Source organism: Petromyzon marinus, chromosome 68 (assembly GCF_048934315.1).
Source record: "Petromyzon marinus isolate PM22_M1 ecotype Great Lakes invasive population chromosome 68, UKy_Petmar_22M1.pri1.0, whole genome shotgun sequence".
Taxonomy (NCBI): Eukaryota; Metazoa; Chordata; class Hyperoartia; order Petromyzontiformes; family Petromyzontidae; genus Petromyzon; species Petromyzon marinus.
This window is the reverse complement of record NC_133734.1, coordinates 4685928-4705395: the sequence shown is the minus strand read 5'-3', so window position 1 is coordinate 4705395 and position 19468 is coordinate 4685928. Positions and strand designations below refer to the sequence as shown.

The 19468-nt window shown below is 54.6% G+C and overlaps 1 protein-coding gene across 2 annotated transcripts in view; it reads left to right on the top strand.

Annotated features, from left to right (window-relative positions):
• Positions 1-19468, top strand: part of POLR3A (RNA polymerase III subunit A) — a 92182-nt gene that overhangs the window by 66140 nt on the left and 6574 nt on the right. For both annotated transcript variants that reach the window (XM_076054824.1, XM_032978694.2), the window contains 8 exons: positions 2423-2539; positions 5244-5330; positions 6476-6558; positions 11235-11405; positions 12075-12168; positions 13179-13271; positions 13428-13592; positions 19004-19079. In XM_076054824.1, the coding sequence (XP_075910939.1) occupies positions 2423-2539; positions 5244-5330; positions 6476-6558; positions 11235-11405; positions 12075-12168; positions 13179-13271; positions 13428-13592; positions 19004-19079 (886 nt within the window). The remainder of the gene's footprint in view (positions 1-2422; positions 2540-5243; positions 5331-6475; positions 6559-11234; positions 11406-12074; positions 12169-13178; positions 13272-13427; positions 13593-19003; positions 19080-19468) is intronic.

Genomic DNA, 19468 nt, shown 5'->3' with positions numbered 1-19468 from the left:
TCCCTATTGCTCAACCACGTTATGTATGCTGATGACTTGGTAATAGCTGCTCAGTCAGAGGAGGAGTTGGAGACGCTGCTGCTGAGACTGGAGCGTGCCACTAAGAGGTGGGGCCTTACCATCAGCCCCACCAAAACTAAGCACCTGCCTGGGTATTTTGTACCATCGGACACTCCACCCCCACAACTCCCAATCGGTGATGGGGCAGTTGTGGAGAGAGTGGAGAGTTTCCCATACCTGGGCAGTGTGCTTATGACTGGCTCCAGTTTAACAGCAGAGGTCTCACTCCGAATCAGTCGAGCGGCAATATCTTTTCATCGGTTGCGTAACGCTGTGTGGAAGCTACCTGGTCTGTCGCTCCGCACTAAGCTTCAGGTCTTCTCGGCCACGGTCATTCCCTCCCTTCTCTACGCTTGCGAAACGTGGACCCCCCTAATGGAACATCTTCGCCGGTTAGAAACATTTAGGCTGACCTGCCTACGATCCATCCTGGGTTTAACCAGACTGGATTGTGTGAGGAGCTCACAAATCCTTGAAAGATCTGGGCAGGGTCCCATCGGTGAGCTCCTCCGGCAGGCAAGGCTGCGATGGCTGGGTCATGTAGCCCGCATGCCCAGCCACCGCATGCCGAAACAGCTTTTGTTTGGCCGGATTGAGGGGGCTAAGCGGGCGCGGCACGGGCTAGAGAAGAGATGGAGTGATGTGGTACAGGAGGACGTGGAGCTGAGTGGACTTGCCGATGACTGGTACCAGCGGTGTCAAGATCGGCCTCTGTGGAGGAGGCTCGTGAAGGATGCTACTGGGCAGTTGGAGGCAGTCGCCCTCCAACAACAACGGAGGGCGGAGGAGCGACGCTCACAACAGCGAGCGGAGCGCCGGGTGGCTAAAGCACAGCAGGTTGGCACAGTAGGGGGCACAGGTGGTGCATCAGCCAGTCATCTCAGTCAGTCGACCCGTGGCACCTGGGTCTGCCCCGTGACCTCCTGCCAGCGGGCGTTCGACACTTCACGTGGCCTCAGGGTGCACATAGCCTGGCACAAGCGTCGTGGTGACGTCACCGCCACTTAGTGGCGAATGGCGGTTGTTGTTGTTGTTGTTGTGTCACTGTGTGTGTGTGTCACTGTGTGTGTGTCACTCTGTGTGTGTCACTGTGTGTGTGTCACTGTGTGTCACTGTGTGTGTCACTGTCTTTGTGTGTGTGTGTATCTGTGTGTCACTGTGTGTGTGTCACTGTGTGTGTCTGTGTGTGTGCGTGTTTGTGTCTGTGTGTGTGTCTGTGTGTGTGTCACTGTGTGTGTGTGTCACTGTGTGTGTCACTGTGTGTGTATCACTGTGTGTGTGTGTCACTGTGTGTGTCACTGTGTGTGTCACTGTGTGTGTGTCACTGTGTGTGTGTCACTGTGTGTGTCACTGTGTGTGTGTCACTGTTGTGTCACTGTCTTTGTGTGTGTGTGTATCTGTGTGTCACTGTGTGTGTGTGTGTGTCACTGTGTGTGTGTGTGTCACTGTGTGTGTCACTGTGTGTGTGTGTCACTGTGTGTGTCACTGTGTGTGTGTCACTGTGTGTGTGTCACTGTGTGTGTGTGTCACTGTGTGTGTGTGTCACTGTGTGTGTCACTGTGTGTGTCACTGTGTGTGTCACTGTGTGTGTGTGTCACTGTGTGTGTCACTGTGTGTGTGTGTGTCACTGTGTGTGTGTCACTGTGTGTGTGTGTGTTACTGTGTGTGTCACTGTGTGTCACTGTGTGTGTGTCACTGTGTGTGTCACTGTGTGTGTGTCACTGTGTGTGTGTGTCACTGTGTGTGTCACTGTGTGTGTCACTGTGTGTGTGTGTCACTGTGTGTGTGTGTGTGTGTCACTGTGTGTGTCACTGTGTGTGTCACTGTGTGTGTGACTGTGTGTGTGTGTGTGACTGTGTGTGTGTGTCACTGTGTGTGTCACTGTGTGTGTCACTGTGTGTGTGTGTGTCACTGTGTGTGTCACTGTGTGTGTGTATGTCACTGTGTGTGTGTGTCACTGTGTGTGTCACTGTGTGTGTGTATGTCACTGTGTGTGTGTGTCACTGTGTGTGTGTGTCACTGTGTGTGTCACTGTGTGTGTGTATGTCACTGTGTGTGTGTGTCACTGTGTGTGTCACTGTGTGTGTGTGTGTGTCACTGTGTGTGTCACTGTGTGTGTGTCACTGTGTATGTCACTGTGTGTGTGTGTGTGTCACTGTGTGTGTGTGTGTCACTGTGTGTGTCACTGTGTGTGTCACTGTGTGTGTATGTCACTGTGTGTGTGTGTGTCACTGTGTGTGTCACTGTGTGTGTGTATGTCACTGTGTGTGTGTGTCACTGTGTGTGTGTATGTCACTGTGTGTGTGTGTCACTGTGTGTGTGTGTGTGTCACTGTGTGTGTGTCACTGTGTGTGTGCGTCAGTGTAACTTCCCGTGCCCCACGGAGTGCGCTTTGAGCGCATCGCAGCTGCTGCTGAGTGGCCGGGCAGCCGTGGAAAGCTCGGACCTCATGGCGTGTCACGGGGGGGACTTCCTGCAGGTACCCACACACACAGTGACACACACACAGTGACACACACACAGTGACACACACAGTGACACACACACACAAAGTGACACACACACAGTGACACACACAGTGACACACAACAACAACAACAACAACCGCCATTCGCCACTAAGTGGCGGTGACGTCACCACGACGCTTGTGCCAGGCTATGTGCACCCTGAGGCCACGTGAAGTGTCGAACGCCCGCTGGCAGGAGGTCACGGGGCAGACCCAGGTGCCACGGGTCGACTGACTGAGATGACTGGCTGATGCACCACCTGTGCCCCCTACTGTGCCAACCTGCTGTGCTTTAGCCACCCGGCGCTCCGCTCGTTGTTCTGAGCGTCGCTCCTCCGCCCTCCGTTGTTGTTGAGGGCGACTGCCTCCAACTGCCCAGTAGCGTCCTTCACGAGCCTCCTCCACAGGGGTCGATCTTGACAGCGCTGGTACCGGTCATCGGCAAGTCCACTCAGCTCCACGTCCCCCTGTACCACATCACTCCATCTCTTCTCTAGCCCGTGCCGCGCCCGCTTAGCCCCCTCAATCCGGCCGAACAAAAGCTGTTTCGGCATGCGGTGGCTGGGCATGCGGGCTACATGACCCAGCCATCGCAGCCTTTCCCGCCGGAGGAACTCACCGATGGGACCTTGCCCAGATCTTTCAAGGATTTGTGAGCTCCTCACACAATCCAGTCTGGTTAAACCCAGGATGGATCGTAGGCAGGCCAGCCTAAATGTTTCTAACCGGCGAAGATGTTCCATTAGGGGGGTCCACGTTTCGCAAGCGTAGAGAAGGGAGGGAATGACCGTGGCCGAGAAGACCTGAAGCTTAGTGCGGAGCGACAGACCAGGTAGCGTCCACACAGCATTACGCAACCGATGAAAAGATATTGCCGCTCGACTGATTCGGAGTGAGACCTCTGCTGTTGAACTGGAGCCAGTCATAAGCACACTGCCCAGGTATGGAAAACTCTCCACTCTCTCCACAACTGCCCCATCACCGATTGGGAGTTGTGGGGGTGGAGTGTTGAGCAATAGGGAGCCATCCCTTGACCGCACCCGGGCATCGATTAGCCTCCCATTATATCTGTACCATATGGAGATTCCCCTGGTACAGCTATTGAAGGCTTCACGAACTACGTGGTCAAAATAGATGTTAAATAATGTGGGACCCAGAGGACATCCCTGTCGCACCCCAAGGTGTACAGGGAATGGCTCTGACTTCCGGCCACGTAGTTTTACCCGGGCCCGCTCACCATCATGAAGGTCCTTAATGATCGTGAGCAGAGGGTCAGGTACTCCAAAAGCACGAAGAACGACCCAGAGCCCAGGCCTACTGATGGTATCATAGGCCTTGACCAGGTCAATAAAGCAGAGATGTAGGTCTTGTTGGAATTCCCTATACCTCTGCTGTAGCAGACGGACAGAAAAGATGGCATCTGTGCAGGACCGCCCTTTCCTGAAACCGCATTGGGGCTCCGCAAGCCTCTCCTCAGCATGCCTGGCAAGGCGATGCTGAATAATCCTTGCCAGGACCTTTCCCGGCACACTGAGGAGTGAGATGCCCCTGTAGTTGTTATAGTCTGTGCGGTCCCCCTTCTTAAAGAGGGGGACCACCAGGGCATCCGTCCAATCCTGCGGAACCCGTCCAGTGGTCCAGACTGTTGTTATGATGTCATATAGGGCAGTCTGTGCACAAACGCCACCCTCGCTCAGCATTTCGCTTGGGAGATCATCTCTGCCCGCTGCCTTTCCTGACACACACACAGTGACACACACACACAGTGACACACATACACACACACACACAGTGACACATGCACACAGTGATACACACAGTGACACACACACAGTGACACACACACACAGTGACACACACACACAGTGACACGCACACAGTGACACGCACACAGTAACACGCACAGTGACACACAGTGACACACACACAGTGACACACACACATTGACACACACACAGTGACACATACACAGTGACACACATACACACACACAGTGACACACGCACACAGTGACACACACAGTGACACACACAGTGACACACACACAGTAACACGCATAGTGACACACTCACAGTGACACACACAGTGACACACACACAGTGACACACACACACAGTGACACACATACACACACACAGTGACACACACATACAGTGACACACACACAGTGACACACACACAGTGACACACATACACACACACAGTGACACACGCACACAGTGACACACACACAGTAACACACTGATACACACACACTGACACTCACACAGTGACACAGATCTGGACAAAGTCCCATCGGTGAGTTCCTCCGGCAGGCAAGGCTGCGTTGGCTGGACCATGTAACCCGCATGCCCAGCCACCGCATGCCCAAACAGCTTTTGTTCGGCCGGATAGAGGGGGCTAAACGGGCGCGGCACGGGCTAGAGAAGAGATGGAGTGATGTGGTACAGGAGGAAGTAGAGCTGAGTGGACTTGCCGATGACTGGTACCAGCGGTGTCAAGATCGGCCTCTGTGGATGAGACTCGTGAAGGACGCTACTGGGCAGATGGAGGCAGTCACCCTCCAACAACAACGGAGGGCGGAGGAGCGACGCTTAGTGGCGAATGGCGGTTGTTGTTGTTGTCACTGTGTGTGTGTCTGTGTGTGTGTGTGTGTCTGTGTGTGAATCTGTTCCAGGATCTGCGACTCTTCCTAGAGGCGTACTCAGCGCGCATCCACAAGACGCGGCAGAAGTACGGCATCAACGACAGCGGCACCACCACGGTCAGTCAACACAGACACACACACACACACACAGACACACACAGACCCACACACACACAGACACACACACAGTCACACACATACAGACACACACACAGACACACACAGACACACAGACACACACAGACACACAGACACACACACACACAGATACACACACAACAACAACCGCCATTCGCCACTAAGTGGCGGGTACGTCACCACGTCGCTTGTGCCAGGCCATGTGCACCTTGAGGCCACTTGAAGTGTCGAACGCCCGCGGGCAGGAGGTTACGGGGCAGACCCAGGTGCTATGGGTCGACTGACTGAGATGACTGGCTGGTGCACCACCTGTGCCCCCTACTGTGCCAACCTGCTGTGCTTTAGCCACCCGGCGCTCCCCTCGTTGTTGTGAGCGTCGCTCCTCCGCCCTCCGTTTTTGTTGGCGGACGACTGCCTCCAACTGCCCAATAGCGTCCTTCACGAGCCTCCTCCACAGAGGCCGATCTTGACACCGCTGGTACCGGTCATCGGCAAGTCCACTCAGCTCCACGTCCTCCTGTACCACATCACTCCATCTCTTCTCCAGCCCGTGCCGCGCCCGTTTTGCCCCCTCGATCCAGCCGAACAAAAGCTGTTTGGGCATGCAGTGGCTGGGCATGCGGGCTACATGACCCACCCAACGCAGCCTTGCCTGCCGGAGGAGCTCACCGATGGGACTTTGCCCAGATCTTTCAAGGATTTGTGAGCTCCTCACACAATCCAGCCTGGTTAACCCCGGGATGGATCGTAGGCAGGCCAGCCTAAATGTTTCTAGCCAGCGAAGATGCTCCATTAAGGAGGTCCACGTTTCGCAAGCGTAGAGAAGGGAGGGAATGACCGTGGCCGAGAAGACCTGAAGCTTAATGCGGAGCGACACACACAGACACACACACACCGACACACACAGTGACACACCCACACACAGTGACACACACACACACAGACACACACAGTGACACACACACACACAGTGACACACACACAGACACACAGATACACACAGACACACACAGGTGATGATGATGATGATGATGGTGATGATGGTGGTGATGATGGTGATGATGATGTTGCTGATGATGGTGATGATGATGTTGATGTTGTTGATGTTGTTGATGTCTCTACAGCCGAGGATTCTGTACCAGTTGGACCGAGTGACCCCCACCCAGTTGGAGCGTTTCCTGCAAACCTGCAGAGACAAATACCTGCGGTGAGCATCACCCTCACACCTCCAGCCGTGTCTCTGTCTCTGTGTCTCTGTCTCTGTGTCTCTCTCTGTGTCTCTGTCTGTGTCTCTGTCTCTGTGTCTCTCTCTGTGTCTCTCTCTGTGTCTCTCTCTGTGTCTCTGTCTCTGTGTCTCTCTCTGTGTCTCTGTGTCTCTCTCTGTGTCTCTTTCTGTGTCTCTGTCTGTGTCTCTGTCTGTGTCTCTCTCTCTGTGTCTCTTTCTCTGTGTCTCTTTCTCAGTCTCTCTCTGTGTCTCACTCTGTGTCTCTCTCTCTGGCCGTGTCTCTCTCTCTGGCCATGTCTCTCTCTAGCCGTGTGTATGTGTGTATCTGTGTGTATGTGTATCTGTATCTGTGTGTGTGTCTGTGTGTGTAACTCTGTGTGTCTGTAACTCTGTGTGTGTGTGTAACTGTGTGTGTATCTCTGTGTGTATCTGTGTGTGTAACTCCGTGTGTAACTCTGTGTGTGTGTATCTGTGTGTGTGTATCTGTGTGTATCTCTGTGTGTATCTCTGTGTGTATCTCTGTGTAGTTCGTGAAGCCTTCAATAGCTGTACCGGGGGAATCTCCATATGGTACAGATATAATGGGAGGCTGATCGATGCCCGGGTGCGGTCAAGGGATGGCTCCCTATTGCTCAACCACGTTATGTATGCTGATGATTTGGTAATAGCTGGTCATTCAGAGGAGGAGTTGGAGATGCTGCTGTTAAGACTGGAGCGTGCTACTAAGAGATGGGGCCTTACCATCAGCCCCACCAAAACTTAATCACCTGCCTGGGTATTTTGTACCATCGGACACTCCACCCCCACAACTCCCAATCGGTGATGGGGCAGTTGTGGAGAGAGTGGAGAGTTTCCCATACCTGGGCAGTGTGCTTATGACCGGCTCCAGTTTAACAGCAGAGGTTTCACTCCGAATCAGTTGAGCGGCAATATATTTTCATCGGTTACGTAATGCTGTGTGGAAGCTACCTGGTCTGTCGCTCCGCACTAAGCTTCAGGTCTTCTTGGCCACGGTCATTCCATCCCTTCTCTACGCTTGCGAAACGTGGACCCCCCTAATGGAACATCTTCGCCGGTTAGAAACATTTAGGCTGGCCTGCCTACGATCCATCCTGGGTTTAACCAGGCTGGATTGTGTGAGGAGCTCACAAATCTTTGAAAGATCTAGGCATGGTCCCATTGGTGAGCTCCTCCGGCAGGCAAGGCTGCGTTGGCTGGGTCATGTAGCCCGCATGCCTAGCCACCGCATGCTGAAACAGCTTTTGTTCGGCCGGATCGAGGGGGCTAAACGGGCGCGGCATGGGCTAGAGAAGAGATGGAGTGACGTGGTACAGGAGGACGTGGAGCTGAGTGGACTTGCCGATGACTGGTACCAACGGTGTCAAGATCGGCCTCTGTGGAGGAGGCTCGTGAAGGACGCTACTGGGCAGTTGGAGGCAGTCGCCCTCCAACAACAACGGAGGGCGGAGGAGCGACGCTTACAACAACGAGCGGAGCGCCAGGTGGCTTAAGCACAGCAGGTTAGCACAGTAGAGAGCACAAGTGGTGCATCAGCCAGTCATCTCAGTCGACCCGTAGCACCTGGGTCTGCCCCGTCACCTCCTGCCAGCGGGCGTTCGACACTCCACGTGGCCTCAATGTGCACATGGCCTGGCACAAGCGTCATGGTGACGTCACTGCCACTTAGTGGCGAATGGCTGTTGTTGTTGTTGTATCTCTGTGTGTAACTCAGTGTGTGTGTATCTCTGTGTGTAACTCTGTGTGTGTGTGTGTATCTGTGTGTGTGTACCTCTGTGTGTGTGTGTCTCTGTGTGTATCTCTGTGTGTAACTCTGTGTGCGTGTGTGTGTATCTGGGGAGCGGTAGTGTAGCGGTTAGCATGCTGCGCTATGAACCTGGTGACCCGGGTTCGATTCCCGCTCACGGCCAACACCAGTGAGGATTATCTGAACCGGTCCCGGGCCTTCCCTAGGTCGACTCAGCCTCAAATGAGTAGCTGGTGCGGTGTGTAAACATTGCCACTAGGGAGACAAAGGTGGTCGGGCATTGGGCTGGCCACCCACCCCCTCGTGTACCGTTCCGGCCTTCATTGGTGCTCGCTAACAGCACTTGCCCCTACAGTCTGTTAAGGCTATATGGGGGATCTTTTTTTTGTCTCTGTGTGTATCTGTATCTCTGTGTGTATCTGTGTGTGTGTGTATCTCTGTGTGTATCTCTGTGTGTAACTGTGTGTGTGCATCTGTGTGTGTGTATCTCTGTGTGTATCTGTGTGTGTATCTCTGTGTGTGTGTGTATCTGTGTGTGTGTGTCTGTGTGTATCTGTGTGTGTGTGTATCTGTGTGTGTATCTCTGTGTGTAACTCTGTGTGTGTGTATCTCTGTGTGTAACTCTGTGTGTGTGTGTATCTCTGTGTGTAACTCTGTGTGTGTGTATGTCTGTGTGTGTCTGTGTGTGTGTGTATCTCTGTGTGTGTGTATCTCTGTGTGTATCTGTGTGTGTGTATGTCTGTGTGTAAGTCTGTGTGTGTATCTCTCTGTGTAACTCTGTGTGTGTGTGTATGTCTGTGTGTAACTCTGTGTGTGTGTGTTTCTGTGTGTGTATCTCTGTGTGTATCTGGGTGTGTGTGTATGTCTGTGTGTAACTCTGTGTGTGTGTATCTCTCTGTGTAACTCTCTGTGTGTGTGTGTGTATGTCTGTGTGTAACTCTGTGTGTATCTCTCTGTGTAACTCTGTGTGTGTGTATCTCTGTGTGTATCTATGCCGGGAAAGGTCCTGGCAAGGATTATTCAGCATCGCCTTGCCAGGCACGCTGAGGAGAGGCTTGCGGAGCCCCAATGCGGTTTCAGGAAAGGGCGGTCCTGCACAGATGCCATATTTTCTGTCCGCCTGCTACAGCAGAGGTGTAGGGAATTCCAACAAGACCTACATCTCTGCTTTATTGACCTGGTCAAGGCCTATGATACCATCAGTAGGCCTGGGCTCTGGGTCGTTCTTCGTGCTTTTGGAGTACCTGACCCTCTGCTCACGATCATTAAGGACCTTCATGATGGTGAGCGGGCCCGGGTAAAACTACGTGGCCGGGAGTCAGAGCCATTCCCTGTACACCTTGGGGTGCGACAGGGATGTCCTCTGGCTCCCACATTATTTAACATCTATTTTGACCACGTAGTTCGTGAAGCCTTCAATAGCTGTACCGGGGGAATCTCCATATGGTACAGATATAATGGGAGGCTAATCGATGCCCGGGTGCGGTCAAGGGATGGCTCCCTATTGCTCAACCACGTTATGTATGCTGATGACTTGGTAATAGCTGCTCAGTCAGAGGAGGAGTTGGAGACGCTGCTGCTGAGACTGGAGCGTGCCACTAAGAGGTGGGGCCTTACCATCAGCCCCACCAAAACTAAGCACCTGCCTGGGTATTTTGTACCATCGGACACTCCACCCCCACAACTCCCAATCGGTGATGGGGCAGTTGTGGAGAGAGTGGAGAGTTTCCCATACCTGGGCAGTGTGCTTATGACTGGCTCCAGTTTAACAGCAGAGGTCTCACTCCGAATCAGTCGAGCGGCAATATCTTTTCATCGGTTGCGTAACGCTGTGTGGAAGCTACCTGGTCTGTCGCTCCGCACTAAGCTTCAGGTCTTCTCGGCCACGGTCATTCCCTCCCTTCTCTACGCTTGCGAAACGTGGACCCCCCTAATGGAACATCTTCGCCGGTTAGAAACATTTAGGCTGACCTGCCTACGATCCATCCTGGGTTTAACCAGACTGGATTGTGTGAGGAGCTCACAAATCCTTGAAAGATCTGGGCAGGGTCCCATCGGTGAGCTCCTCCGGCAGGCAAGGCTGCGATGGCTGGGTCATGTAGCCCGCATGCCCAGCCACCGCATGCCGAAACAGCTTTTGTTTGGCCGGATTGAGGGGGCTAAGCGGGCGCGGCACGGGCTAGAGAAGAGATGGAGTGATGTGGTACAGGAGGACGTGGAGCTGAGTGGACTTGCCGATGACTGGTACCAGCAGTGTCAAGATCGGCCTCTGTGGAGGAGGCTCGTGAAGGATGCTACTGGGCAGTTGGAGGCAGTCGCCCTCCAACAACAACGGAGGGCGGAGGAGCGACGCTCACAACAGCGAGCGGAGCGCCGGGTGGCTAAAGCACAGCAGGTTGGCACAGTAGGGGGCACAGGTGGTGCATCAGCCAGTCATCTCAGTCAGTCGACCCGTGGCACCTGGGTCTGCCCCGTGACCTCCTGCCAGCGGGCGTTCGACACTTCACGTGGCCTCAGGGTGCACATAGCCTGGCACAAGCGTCGTGGTGACGTCACCGCCACTTAGTGGCGAATGGCGGTTGTTGTTGTTGTTGTTGTATCTGTGTGTGTGTATGTCTGTGTGTAACTCTGTGTGTGTGTATCTCTCTCTGTAACTCTGTGTGTGTGTGTGTATCTCTGTGTGTATCTGTGTGTGTGTGTATGTCTGTGTGTAACTCTGTGTGTGTGTATCTCTCTGTGTAACTCTCTGTGTAACTCTCTCTGTGTGTGTGTATGTCTGTGTGTAACTCTGTGTGTGTATCTCTCTGTGTAACTCTGTGTGTGTGTATCTCTGTGTGTATCTGTGTGTGTGTGTGTATGTCTGTGTGTAACTCTGTGTGTGTGTGTGGTGTAGTTCCCGCATGGAGCCGGGATCCGCTGTTGGTGCCGTGTGTGCCCAGAGCATCGGCGAGCCGGGCACGCAGATGACCCTCAAGACGTTCCACTTTGCCGGTGTCGCCTCCATGAACATCACCCTGGGAGTGCCTCGCATCAAGGAGATCATCAACGCCTCCAAGAACATCAGGTGCGGGGTGGTGAGGGTGGTGAGGGTGGTGAGGGTGGTGGTGAGGGTGGTGGTGAGGGTGGTGAGGGTGGTGGTGGTGAGGGTGGTGGTGAGGGTGGTGGTGGTGGTGAGGGTGGTGGTGAGGGTGGTGGTGGTGGTGAGGGTGGTGGTGAGGGTGCTGGTGAGGGTGGTGAGGGTGGTGGTGGTGGTGATGAGGGTGGTGGTGAGGGTGGTGAGGGTGGTGGTGAGGGTGGTGGTGAGGGTGGTGGTGATGGTGGTGATGGTGGTGGTGATGGTGGTGATCGTGGTGGTGGTGGTGAGGGTGGTGAGGGTGGTGGTGGTGAGGGTGGTGATGAGGGTGGTGAGGGTGGTGATGGTGGTGGTGAGGGTGGTGATGGTGGTGGTGAGGGTGGTGGTGGTGGTGAGGGTGGTGATGGTGAGGGTGGTGGTGGTGAGGGTGGTGGTGGTGAGGGTGGTGAGGGTGGTGGTGAAGGTGGTGGTGGTGGTGAGGGTGGTGGTGAGGGTGGTGGTGGTGGTGGTGATGCCTCTCGCTGAAGCTGCCGTCTCCCTCCCTCTACCCCTGCCCTTCGCCCCGCCCCTGCCCCGCCCCTGCTGGCCCCGCCCCTGCTGGCCCCGCCCCTGCTGGCCCCGCCCCCTGTTGGCCCCGCCCCTTGCTGGCCCCGCCCCCAGCACCCCGATCACGACGGCCCAGCTGGAGGTGGATAACGACGCCGACTTCGCGCGCCTCGTTAAAGGGCGCATCGAGAAGACGCTGCTGGGAGAGGTGGCCCACCGCAACCCTGCACACACTCGCGGGGGTTTGTGTCCCTTTAAGAGAGAGACACACAGGGTGTGTCTTGTGTGTGTGTCTGTGTGTGTGTGTGTCTGTGTGTCTATGTGTGTGTGTGTGTCTGTGTCTGTGTGTGTCTGTGTGTGTGTCTGTGTCTGTGTGTCTGTGTGTGTGTGTCTGTGTGTGTGTGTCTGTGTGTGTCTGTGTGTGTGTGTGTCTGTGTGTGTGTCTGTGTGTGTCTGTGTGTGTCTGTGTGTCTGTGTGTGTGTGTCTGTGTGTGTCTATGTGTGTGTCTATGTGTCTATGTGTGTGTGTGTGTGTCTGTGTCTATGTGTGTGGGTGGCTAAAGCACAGCAGGTTGGCACAGTAGGGAGCACAAGTGGTGCATCAGCCAGTCATCTCAGTCAGTCGACCCGTGGCACCTGGGTCTGCCCCATGACCTCCTGCCAGCGGGCGTTCGACACTCCACGTGGCCTCAATGTGCACATGGCCTGGCACAAGCGTCATGGTGATGTCACCACCACTTAGTGGCGAATGGCGGTTGTTGTTGTATCTCTGTGTGTAACTCTGTGTGTGTATCTCTGTGTGTAACTCTGTGTGTGTGTATATCTGTGTGTGTGTATCTCTGTGTTTATCTCTGTGTGTATCTCTGTGTGTATCTCTGTGTGTAACTCTGTGTGTGTGTGTGTGTATCTGGGGAGCGATAGTGTAGCGGTTAGCGCGCTGCGCTATGAACCTGGCGACTCGGGTTCGAATCCCGCTCACGGCCAACACCAGTGACAATTATCTGAACCGGTCCCGGGCCTCCCCTAGGTCGACTCAGCCTCAAATGAGTACCTGTTGCGGTGTGTAAACATTGCCACTAGAGTCAAAGGCGGTCGGGCGTGGTGCTGGCCACCCACCCCCTCGTGTACCGTTCCGGCCTTCATAAGTGCTCGCTAACAGCACTTGCCCCTACAGTCTGTTAAGGCTATATGGGGGATCTTTGTGTGTCTATGTGCCAGGTGTCTGAGTACATAGAGGAGGTGTTCCTGCCGGACAGCTGCTTCATCCTCGTCAAACTCTCTCTGGAGCGCATCCGCCTCCTGCGCCTAGAGGTGAGTCTGTGTGTGTGTCTGTGTGTGTCTCTGTGCCTGTGTGTGTGTATGTGTCTGTGTGCCTGTGTGTGTGTCTGTGTGTGTGTGAGTTTGTGTATCTGTGTGTGTGTGTGTCTGTGTGACTGTGTGTGTGTGTCTGTGTGTGTGTGTGTGCAGGTGAACGCTGAGACTGTGCGCTACAGCGTGTGCGTGTCGCGTCTGCGTGTGCGTCCCTGCGACGTCACCGTGCATGGCGAGGCCATCGTCTGCGTCACGCCCCGGGAGAGCGCTCGGAGCTCTACGTACTACGTCATGCAGTCCCTGAAGCAGCAGCTACCTCGGGTACACAACAACAACAACCGCCATTCCCCACTAAGTGGCGGTGACGTCACCACGACGCTTGTGCCAGGCCATGTGCACCTTGAGGCCACGTGAAGTGTCGAACGCCCGCTGGCAGGAGGTCGTGGGGCAGACCCAGGTGCCACGGGTCGACTGACTAAGATGAGTGGCTGATGCACCACCTGTGCCCCCTACTGTGTCAACCTGCTGTGCTTTAGCCACCCGGCGCTCCGCTCGTTGTTGTGAGCATCGCTCCTCCGCCCTCCGTTGTTGTTGGAGGGCGACTGCCTCCAACTGCCCAGTAGCGTCCTTCACGAGCCTCCTCCACAGAGGCCGATCTTGACACCGCTGGTGCCAGTCATCAGCAAGTCCACTCAGCTCCACGTCCTCCTGTACCACATCACTCCATCTCTTCTCTAGCCCGTGCCGTGCCGTGCCCGTTTAGCTGTTTCGGCATGCAGTGGCTGGGCATGCGGGCTACGTGACCGAGCCAATGCAGCCTTGCCTGCCGGAGGAGCTCACCGATGGGACCTTGCCCAGATCTTTCAAGGGTTTGTGAGCTCCTCACCCAATCCAGCCTGGTTAAACCCAGGATGGATCGTAGGCAGGCTAGCCTAAATGTTTCTAACCGGCGAAGATGTTCCATTAAAGGGGTCCACGTTTCGCAAGCGTAGAGAAGGGAGGGAATGACCGTGGCCGAGATGACCTGAAGCTTAGTGCGGAGCAACAGACCAGGTAGCTTCCACCCAGCGTTACGCAACTATTGAAAATATATTGCCGCTCGACTGATTCGGAGTGAGACCTCTGCTGTTAAACTGGAGCCGGTTGTAAGCACACTGCCCAAGTATGGGAGTCTCTCCACTCTCTCCACAACTGCCCCATCACCGATTGGGAGTTGTGGGGGTGGAGTGTCCGATGGTACAAAATACCCAGGCTTAGTTTTGGTGGGGCTGATGGTAAGGCCCCATCTCTTAGTGGCACGCTCCAGTCTCAGCAGCAGCATCTCCAACTCCTCCTCTGAATGAGCAGCTATTACCAAATCATCGGCATACATAACGTGGTTGAGCATTCGGAGCCATCCCTTGACCGCACCCGGGCATCGATCAGCCTCCCATTATATCTGTACCATATGGAGATTCCCCCGGTACAGCTATTGAAGGCTTCACGAACTACGTGGTCAAAATAGATGTTAAATAATGTGGGAGCCAGAGGACATCCCTGTCGCACCCCAAGGTTAACAGGGAATGGCTCTGACTCCCGGCCACGTAGTTTTACCCGGGCCCGCTCACCATCATGAAGGTCCTTAATGATCGTGAGCAGAGGGTCAGGTACTCCAAATGCACGAAGAACAACCCAGAGCCCAGGCCTACTGATGGTATCATAGGCCTTGACCAGGTCAATAAAGCAGAGATGTAGGTCTTGTTGGAATTCCCTACACCTCTGCTGTAGCAGATGGACAGAAAATATGGCATCTGTGCAGGACCACCCTTTCCTGAAACCCGATGAGACACACACACAGACACACACAGACACACACAAACATAGACACACACAAACAGACACACACACAGACACACACACAGTCACACACAGACACACACACAGTCCCACACAGACACACATGTGTGTGGGGAGCGATAGTGTAGCGGTTAGCGCGCTGCGCTATGAACCTGGCGACCCGGGTTCGATTCCCGCTCACGGCCAACACCAGTGACGATTATCTGAACTGGTCCCGGGCCTCCCCTAGGTCGACTCAGGGGGGGGGAGGTGTGTGTGTGTCTGTGTGTCACTGTGTGTGTGTGTGTGTCTGTGTGTGTGTGTGGCAAAACAACCCCCTACCTCCTCGTGGTGCCGGACGGGCAACTCTGTCGGGGACAGTGCTGTGGGGGGAGGGCCAATTCCGATTGGCTCCTCCTCTCATGGCGTCTGTGTCCACCACAGTGGCTAAACGGGGGCTCTGGACGGGTGCGACGGGCTGACAACCCCTGCACCTTCAATTAATTACCACTAAACTATGAATACAAAATTTAACCAATAAGCTTGTGTCGGAGGCCTCGGAGGGACAGGCGTCTATGACGTCTCCTGGCCAAACCCCAATTGGCGGAGCCAGGAGATTGAATCTCTACCCTCGGGGCTCCTCCAGAAACAACAAAAAGCCACTACGGATGGCCACGTGGAATGTTCGAATGCTCAGTGCGGAGGAGAGGCTGCCACTCCTCGGTCGGGAGCTGGACCGGTACCGCCAGGATCTCTGTGGCATTCAGGAGGTCCGGTGGACCGGTTCTGGCTCCTGCCACCATGAGGGGTGGACAGTCCTCTACTCGGGGCAGCAGACTGCCAAACAACAAGGTGTGGCTCTTCTTTTGAACAAAATAATGAAGGGGGCGAGAGAGCGTGGCAGTGAGGTGTGGGAAGCTGTAAGCCCCAGGCTACTTTGGGCTCGCCTTCCCATCAACCGGAGGCAAGGAGTGGTGGTCGTGGTTACTTATGCCCCCACCGAAGCCGAACATCCGTGGAGGGATGCAGGCAAACCGTTGAGTCAGATGCCTTCTATGACCTCCTGTAACAGGTGCTGGCTAAAATGGCCCCTCGGGATAGAGTCATCTTGTTGGGTGACTTCAATGCCCGAGTTGGTCATGATACTGGCACCTGGTCTGGAGTGATTGGAGGGCATGGGCCAGATCAGCTCAATAACAGAGGTAGGAGGCTGCTAGATTTTTGTGCAGCCCATGGGCTTGTAATTACCAACACGCTGTTCCGGCATCGGCGCATCCACACAACATCATGGATGCATGCCGGGTCCTAGCAAAAACATCTGCTGGATTACATAGTGACGGACCAGCGGATGCGAGCCCATGTCCTTGACACCAGGACCTACCGTCGAGCTGATCTGCCCTCTGGCCATCGACTAGTCATCTGTAAGATGCGCCTGCCATTCTTCCACTCCGGTGGTGGGTGTACACCCAGGACCCCATTCCAACCTAAAGTGGCCTGGTCTCAGTTATCTGATGAAAGATGCAAGCGAGAATTTCATCATCGCTTGCGGCTGGGGTTGGCATCGTCCCCCACTCCTCCTGATGTCGATGGTAAATGGGTGAGGTTTAGGACTTGACTCATGCAGCTGCAATGGCTGCTTTGGGTACGTGGTCCAGACCTCCCCAGAGACCCTGGCTGACAGATGAGGTGTTCAGGATGGTTGAGAAAAAGCGATAGGCCCACTGTCATCGGTTACCGAATCCCACGTCTGAGAATGAGCAGGCTTACCGCAGCCTTCGCTCGGAGGTTCGGAGAGCCGTGAGGCGCTGCAAGGATGGGTGGTGGTCGCGGGTTGCTGAGCAGATCGAGTCTGCCTCACTGGCCGTGATCACAAATCTATTTAACTCTATCAAAAAAGTAACCTGCAGCGCCACACCTATTACCATCATTAGGGGAAAAAACGGTGATCCAATCTCCGACCCCCAGGAACAGGTTTGTAGGTTTGCTGAGCATTTCTGTGAGGTCCTGGGGGAGGGGAAATCCCTCAACCAGGAAAACATCGTGGCACAAAGTGGGGATGACCCTGCTGATATGGCTGCGGTGCCTCAAATATTGGAAGAAGTCACCCCCTGTGAGTGGCTCTCTGAGGTGCCATCTGTTGAGGAAGTACTGAAGGCGATCCGGAGTCTGAGACCAGGAAAGGCACCGGGTGGAGACGATCTCCCAAGCGAAATGCTGAGGGAGGGTGGCGTTTGTGCACAGACTGCCCTATATGACATCATAACAACAGTCTGGACCACTGGACGGGTTCCGCAGGATTGGAAGGATGCCCTGGTGGTCCCCCTTTTTAAGAAGGGGGACCGCACAGACTGTAACAACTACAGGGGCATCTGCCCTGGTGGTCCCCCTTTTTAAGAAGGGGGACCGCACAGACTGTAACAACTACAGGGGCATCTCACTCCTCAGTGTGCCGGGAAAGGTCCTGGCAAGGATTATTCAGCATCGCCTTGCCAGGCACGCTGAGGAGAGGCTTGCAGAGCCCCAATGCGGTTTCAGGATAGGGCGGTCCTGCACAGATGCCATATTTTCTGTCCGTCTGCTACAGCAGAGGTGTAGGGAATTCCAACAAGACCTTACATCTCTGCTTTATTGACCTGGTCAAGGCCTATGATACCATCAGTAGGCCTGGGCTCTGGGTCGTTCTTCGTGCTTTTGGAGTACCTGGCCCTCTGCTCACGATCATTAAGGACCTTCATGATGGTGAGCGGGCCCGGGTAAAACTACGTGGCCGGGAGTCAGAGCCATTCCCTGTACACCTTGGGGTGCGACAGGGATGTCCTCTGGCTCCCACATTATTTAACATCTATTTTGACCACGTAGTTCGTGAAGCCTTCAATAGCTGTACCGGGGGAATCTCCATATGGTACAGATATAATGGGAGGCTGATCGATGCCCGGGTGCGGTCAAGGGATGGCTCCCTATTGCCCCGTGACCACCTGCCAGCGGGCGTTCGACACTTCACGTGGCCTCAGGGTGCACATAGCCTGGCACAAGCATCATGGTGACGTCACCGCCACTTAGTGGCGAATGGCGGTTGTTGTTGTCACTGTGTGTGTGTCACTGTCTGTGTGTGTGACTGTGTGTGTGTCTCACTGTGTGTGTGTGTGTGTCACTGTGTGTGTCACTGTGTGTGTGTTTGTGTGTGTGACTGTGTGTATGTGTCACTGTGTGTGTGTGTGTGTGACTGTGTGTGTGTCACTGTGTGTCTGCCACTGTGTGTGTGTGTCACTGTGTGTGTGTCACTGTGTGTGTATGACTGTGTGTGTCACTGTGTGTGTGTGACTGTGTGTGTGTGTGTCACTGTGTGGGTGTGTCACTGTGTGTGTCACTGTGTGTGTGTGTCTGTGTGTGTGACTGTGTGTGTGTGTGTCACTGTGTGTGTCACTGTGTGTGTGAGTCACTGTGTGTGTGTCACTGTGTGTGTGTGTCACTGTGTGTGTCACTGTGTGTGTGTGTCACTGTGTGTGTGTGTGTCACTGTGTGTGTGTCACTGTGTGTGTGACTGTGTGTGTGTCACTGTGTGTGTGTGACTGTGTGTGTCACTGTGTGTGTGTGTGTCACTGTGTGTGCCACTGTGTGTGTGTCACTGTGTGTGTCACTGTGTGTGTGTCACTGTGTGTGTCACTGTGTGTGTGTGTGTCACTGTGTGTGCCACTGTGTGTGTGTGTGACTGTGTGTGTGTCACTGTGTGTGTGTGACTGTGTGTGTCACTGTGTGTGTGTGTGTCACTGTGTGTGTCACTGTGTGTGTGTCACTGTGTTTGTCACTGTGTGTGTGTGTCACTGTGTGTGTCACTGTGTGTGTGTGTGTCACTGTGTGTGTCACTGTGTGTGTGTCACTGTGACTGTGTGTGTCACTGTGTGTGCTACATGGAGCAGGTTGTGGTTCAAGGCATCTCCGAGGTGACTCGCGCTGTGATTCACGTGGACGAGACGGCCACCTCTGGCGCAGGAGGTAAAGCTCGCAGTAGTCACCCCCAGTCACTCAGTAGTCACCCCCAGCCACTCAGTAGTCACCCCCAGTCACTCAGCAGTCACCCCCAGTCACTCAGCAGTCACCCCCAGTCACTCAGTAGTCACCCCCAGGCACTCTCAGTAGTCACCCCCAGTCACTCTCAGTAATCACCCCCAGTCACTCAGTAGTCACCCCCAGTCACTCAGTAGTCACCCCCAGTCACTCAGTAGTCACCCCCAGTCACTCTCAGTAGTCACCCCCAGTCACTCAGTAGTCACCCCCAGTCACTCAGTAGTCACCCCCAGTCACTCAGTAGTAACCCCCAGTCTCTCAGTAGTCACCCCCAGTCACTCAGTAGTCACCCCCAGTCACTCAGTAGTCACCCCCAG